This window comes from Nematolebias whitei, chromosome 14 (assembly GCF_014905685.2).
Source record: "Nematolebias whitei isolate Nwh7 chromosome 14, NemWhi1, whole genome shotgun sequence".
Lineage (NCBI taxonomy): Eukaryota > Metazoa > Chordata > Actinopteri > Cyprinodontiformes > Rivulidae > Nematolebias > Nematolebias whitei.
The window spans coordinates 23359321-23366065 of record NC_056511.1 but is presented as its reverse complement, the minus strand read 5'-3'; the positions used below and the strand labels follow the sequence as shown (position 1 = coordinate 23366065).

Below are 6745 nucleotides of genomic sequence, written 5' to 3'. Positions count from 1 at the left end.
AACTTTTTTGGATTTTTCTACCTGGATTATTGAGCATGCATCAGGACAGAAGGTCTGATGTTAGTTTGGCTGAATTTTATTTTGCTTTAATAAAACTTTTATTAGGGACAAGAGAAATGTCATTTCCTGTGAAAATGCAGTGTGAATGCTTATTGCTGAATGATTTTTGCTGAACGCTGCTGAAAAGGTTTCCTCTCTGAGCTGTTAATGTGAGCTGAATTTGAACAGCTGGCATTTGAAGAAAGCAGGAAAATAAAAGAAAGCAGCAGAAAAGTGTAGAAAAAGCTGAAATAGGCAGAGAGAGGCAGAATAGATAAAAATCTGCATATTAGCAAAATAAACTGAAATTAGCAGAAAAAATATGGAAATTTGCTAAAAAAAATAATAAAAAAAAGTGGCTGAAAAGGCTTTTAAAAAGCTTACTGTATTTTTCGGCCTATAAGGCACAATATCAATGAACGGGTCTGTTTTCATACATAAAAGTTGGTAAATCAACAGAAAATACACTAAAAGCAAAAGGCCACAATTTGCACACACACAAAAAGAGGCTAGAATTAGCAGAAATAATACCGAAAACCAGGAGGTTTTGGGGACCGCTGTGGTGAAGAGATAGGGCAGCCAACTTGGGACCAAAACTTTGCAGGTTAATCTCCCCATCATGCCCACATATCATGGTGTCTTTGAGCAAAACCCCTAATCCCTAACTACTCCCCGGGTGCTTACATAGCTGGGTCCAGCCAGGTGTATCGCACGTGTGATGGGTAAATACAGAGAATTATTTTTGTCATTGTATGGGAACATAGCACTTTCTTTCTAAAACAGCTGAAACAGTAGGAAAAAGTTGAGTTTAGCAGAAAGAAGCTGAAATTAGCACAAAGACGCTGGAGCAGAACAGCTGAAATGATCAGTAAACAGCTCAAAGGGTTTGAAGGATGTGAAGAGAGCTCCATTCATTTTTAATGAGAAAAACATGGCCGACAAAGATAAATATTCTCATCCATCCATTATCTTTACCCGCTTCTTCCTTTCTGGGTCGCAGGGGTCACTGCTGCCCATGTCCAGTGCGAGGGGTGGGGTGCACCCTGGACAGGTCTCCAGTCCATCACAGGGACACATAGAGACAAACAACCATTCACCCTCTCACTCACACCTAGAGACAATTTAGAGTTACCAATCAGACTAACATGCATGTTTTTGGTCTGTGGGAGGAAACTGGAGTACCCAGAGAAAACCCACACATGCACGGAGAGAACATGCAAACTCCACCCAGAAAGGCCCCCGGACCGGGACTTGAACCAAGGTAACCTGCATTTTGAGAGGCAGCAGCTCTACCAGTTGCACCACCGTGCTGCTGAAAGTGAATTGTTGAAATAAAACAAAAATTTCTTGCCAGCCTTTCAGCCCCAGTCCGTCTCATTTTGAGAAATAACAGCGTTTTTAGTTATTTTGGTCAAACCTTGAAAATAATGTTTAATGTTAAGCAGTAAAGTGAGATGTCACTCTCTCAATGCTCGCAGATGGGAAGTGAAGGTCTTTAACTACAGAAGTGCATTTTTGTTTGATTGATCTTTTTTAATTTACCATGTCTTGAATAACAAAGAATTTGTTCCGTTCTGAGATTTAGACTCTCAGCAACCAAATGAAATATCTCAGTACAAGTCAAATTGACTGAGATGGAGCCATTTTTACAATGGATCATGTCGACTAGCTGTGCGGCCATCTCGAATCCGGTTGACTCTAATCCAGTCTTTAACTTCTAAAATTTCATTAAAGTCTCTCCATTGAATCATGAGATATTTTGCTAACAGAGCAACAGCGCTGACTTTAAATAGTGAACGTCAACGTGTTAAACAAAGATCCTGTGACACCAGGATGTGTAGAAAGCATCACTCTCAGCTACTACCACACCAGTTTGTAGGTCATGAGCTGAGACTTTGAGAGCGTTGTAGACATTCTTAGTTTTTTAAAGTCCGCAGGCTGTGGCAGCCATCTTGAATCAGGTTTGCTCCAAATATGTCAGTCAGTTGTAGACGTACATCTATTAATTGCTTTGAGATATTTTAGTAACAGTCACCACCCATGTTTTTTTTTTTTCCTTTTCAGTGACAGAGTCTCATGGCAGCATGTTGGGGTGTTTTATCCCAGTCCTGCAGGAGAACTGGGTTTGGTTCTGGCTTGTAAGACTTTCAGCTGAACGTCTCACAGTTTGGTGGGATTTCGGGGGCGTATTTGCGACTGTCGGTTGCGACGTGCTGCTGTGTGTGGAGGTGTGTGACTGCACTTGAATACATATTGGTTCGATGAGAGAGTGTGTGTGGGTGCGTAAATGTTTGCCAAGTCTCCCCCCCCCCCCATACCAGAGCCCACCTCACTCCAGGCAGTTCTGGCAAACGGAAGAATCCGTGCTGCAGAGTCGAGCCGCACGCTGAGGGACTCCAGCCGAAGTGTGGCTCCGGGGGACCTGAGCTGCTTCTGCTGCTGAGCTCTGCCGCTGGATGCATGTGTGCCGCTCCCATTCAGCATCAGCACGCACTGCAATAATATATGTGTCATATTGGGTTTTCTGTGGGTCAGACCTGTCCTTAATCTGGTGCTGCACACTGACCAACATGGGGTCAAAGGGGCGGGGTTAATAAGTTAATTAACCTTAAAAAGATAGTTCAGATCTTTTGAAGTGGGGTTCTATGATTGGCTTATGAACACAAACATCTTACCTGTTGCAGATAGGTATTTGAACACCCTCAGTTTAGAGAAATTAAGTTCAGTTTTGGTCACATTGACAAACTAATGGCTAGTATATGCAGGACTGAGACTAAAGTCGATTGCTGCTGTCTTTACAATTTCAACATTTTTAAAGTGCTCCACGCAGATAAAATTTCCCGAGTCTCGGTTATTCCAACAAAAATATAATGATTGCTGCTACAAAGCTGCTGCCCCTATTTACACTTATAAATAACTGATGCTGCCACTAATTACTTAGAAAAATATCTACAATGTTTTAATACTCTTTATAAATCCAAATCACCAATTAAAAAGTTAATTATATTTTTAACACTCAACTTTACATTTAGTGTCACTACATCTTAGCTCCTGTGTGCATCACTGCTGCTGTTGAGCTCAAAAGACCACGCAGAGCGTACAAATATCTGATCTACCGGTATTATCAGCTAGCTTCAAGTACGCCCATACTCCAGACCTCGGCTCGTTTGACTCCAATGATGCAAAGCTGGCCTGAACCTGACGGCTGTACACAGTGCAGACTAGTGACATGGAGAAAAACTGGTATTTCAATTAAAATATTTTTGAAATTGCAAGATAAAATCCTAAAACTTATGTCGACTAGAGGCATTGATGTTGGCAAATGACACTGATTCTGCAGACTATTCTGTGGCAGCCCTACAAATGACTTTATAAGCTGACTTTTCAAATTGCCAAACAACAATTTAAACACAGTGACTGTGCGATGCTGAGTTAAGGTTAAGTTAGTAGGTTTTACGTCAACATCTATGGAATAATGGGGACTCTAGTTGTTTGACGATGTTGGAAATCCACATTGATTTTGGATCCATATAATTAGCTTTTAGCTTATAGGCTACATACATTTAGAATTAAACTCTTTTTCTCCAAACTGTTTGTTCAAAGAGCTATTTACAAAATATAGAATATTAATGGGCCATAATTTCTCCTCAAAACTCCAAAAAGTCTAAACTCCTACATGCAGCAAACTTACATGATCTTAAGGACGACACGGAGGAAGACAAAACCATAATGTCATGCAAGACAATGCCCAGACAATGAGGAACACAGAGACACAGACTTACATACAGACGCTAACAAACATACAATGACAAACACCTGGGGAAGAACAACTATGGGGTGCCATTTGTAAAGATACACAGTCCAAAATTAACAGCAGTATTTGTGGTTTATTTAGCCTTTCATAAGACAAAAAAAAAATTTTTTTTTTGAATAAATATATATTTTTTAAAAATGGTCAGATTTTCACCATGTTATTTATACATTTATAAATGTCATAGTTCCAAACTAAATATTAAATTTGCAAACTAAATACTTAACTTGCAAGTTAAATATTTAGTTACTGAACTAAAAATTTAGGTGTAAATTAAACATTTAATTTCCAAGGTAAATATGTATTTTCAAAACTAAACATTTAATTTCTAAGCTAAACATTTGATTCCTAAACTAAATATTTAATTTGCTAACTAAATATTTAGATCAGACTTCAATATTTAGGTCCAAGCTAAATATTTAGTTAGCAAATTAAATATATATTTTGTAAATTAAATGTTTAACTTGTAAAATAAATATTTAGGGCGGAGCTAAATATTTAGTTATCAAATTAAATATTTAGTTTTGGAATTAAATGTTGGCTTAGAAATTACATATTTAGTTCGGAAATTAAATGCTTAGTTTTGAAAATAAATATTTTGCTTTGAAATTAAATAATTTACACCTAAATATTTAGTTCACTAACTAAATTTTTAACTTGCAAGTTAAACATTTAGTTTGTAAATTAAACATTTAGCTTGGACATAAACATTTAGTTGTAAACTAAATATTTCGCTTGTAAATTAAATATTTAGTTTGAAACTATGACATTTATAAATGTATGAATAACATAGTGAAAATATGACTTTGAAAAAAAAACTTTTTATCTTATGAAAGGCTAAATAAACCAAATATATTGCTGTTAATTTTTGACTGTGTAACTTTACAAATGGCACCTCATAGACAACAGGTGCTGGAGGCAAGAGCTCATTACAAGAGGGAGAAACACTGAGGACAGCAGGACAGAAGACACAAGAATTACACAAACACACACAGATCCTCTCACTCTTTTGGAATTAGTCATTTGATAAACAAAAATTGTCATGTTGGCCTTTTCCCCAAAACTTTGTTTTCATTTATTTATTTTTTTATCATTAAACAAAACAAGCCATACAAACTTGCTATTCATAAATTAAAAGAATAATCTGGTATTTCTGAAGTAATGTTTTATTAATAATTATTACCTTATCAGCTGTGGTGTCATTCACAGAGTACGAAGATAAAGGCAGAGATCTTCCTACAAGCTAGGCTAATGGCTAAGCTAATGGCTAGGCTAATGGCTAGCTAAGCGAAGGTTGATTGTTTTTCAGGGTTATTAAAAACTTAATCTCAAAAGCAACATACTGATGTCAAAGAATGCCTAATAAAGAAAATAAAGAATAAAGTTGCTACACCAGCACATTAGCCTTTAGCTTAGCTGGACAAAGACTTGTCTCTTTGGCAGCTGTGGCTGAGTGGTTAGAGCAGTCATCCTGCAATGAAAGAGTTGGGGGTTCGATTACACCAGCAGTCACATGCCGAAGTGTCCCTGGGCAAGACACTGAGCCCCTCGTTGTCTCCCATGTGTGTCCCATCAGTGTATAAATGTGATCAAGCACTGATTATTCTTTGTATAGATCTAGTAGAGCACTGTATGAATGAGGACACAGATTGTGTTGTAAAGTGCTTTGAGTATCTTGATAAGATAGAAAGGCGCTATATAAGTACAGTCAGTTTACCATTTATCTTGTTTATTTTGTACACTTCTATATTAAAGCTAAAGAACAGCAGATTTTAGGTGGGGGAAAAGGACACAATGAAAGCCACTGCTTCAACAAAGTTTTAAGCTTCTCACTTGTTTATTTTGAAGTTAAATTTGTGCTGATTTCCATTAACAAACTGCTTCTCATCCTCCCTCCCTCCCTTTCTCTCCTCTCCCTTGTTGTCTTCTGTTTCTCCAAGAAGGTGATGCTTCCTGCGGGAGCGGCGTTCCGGTGGTTCCAGTAGGACTCTTCCACGGCTCCCTACCCAAAGCTCTGCCATCAAGTGCAATGCCAACTCCTGGATTGTCTCCAGAACAGACACTGGTTCATAAACAAACTAGCAATGGATAAAAATATAGGGAAACAAAAAGAAGCAGAAATGTTCATAAAAAAACGAACAGTCGGATAATGGATGCACCTACTTACTCCTTGAACCAAAAATGAAGCGTAAAGAAAAGCATCTATGGTAACTTTTCATTCCCTTTTTGTATGTTTCCATTTTGGTACCTTTTTGTCCTGGCAAGGTTTTTCTTTCTTTCTTTCTTTCTTTCTTTCTGTTGCTTAAACACAGAACTGCTCGTCACCAGAAACAGACATGACAGACTGAGTGTGGACAATCAACTAATTTCTGTGTTTGGTGTTAATGTTGTTCATGTGTGGAAAGATACCGTACTCGTGTAGAGAATGTAAATTTACAGCTATATTTTAAAACTAGTGGCTAAAGGCAAACATTGTAATTTCTCACTCGTTATGTTCCCTAAACCCTTGTCTGTTTTATGATTTGTTTGGGGGGGGTTGTTTTGATTTTTTCAGACGAATCAGTGGAAGAGATTTAAATAGTGACGCTGTCAGTTTGATACTGAAATGAAACTGAATATTATTATTGGGCAGAGCTCCAGAGAGTCTTCACTGGGTTGATGCTGCTTTTTTTTTTTTTTTTTGCCAGATCTGTCACTACTGTAATCTCCTCAATAAGCCCTCCTCTGCATTTCCAAACTTTTACTTTTTTTTTTTTGAGAAACTGGCAGCCTTACGTTTCTGTTGCCCTGCTGAGCGAGCGCCAGTACTGCTCCGGGCGATCGCACCAAGAGACAGCACTTGCTACCCTACTGAACGCACTGAGAAGAAGATTGCATTTTTAAAACAAAGTTTGT

General features: G+C 37.9%; 1 protein-coding gene across 1 annotated transcript in view; it reads left to right on the top strand.

Moving 5' to 3' along the window:
* cxxc5a (CXXC finger protein 5a) overlaps positions 1-6492 on the top strand; it is a 37734-nt gene extending 31242 nt beyond the window's left edge. The window contains exon 3 of the mRNA XM_037687417.1: positions 5794-6492. Coding sequence (XP_037543345.1) covers positions 5794-5835 — 42 coding nt within the window. The 3' untranslated portion in view covers positions 5836-6492. The remainder of the gene's footprint in view (positions 1-5793) is intronic.
* The last annotated feature ends 253 nt before the right edge of the window (positions 6493-6745 follow it).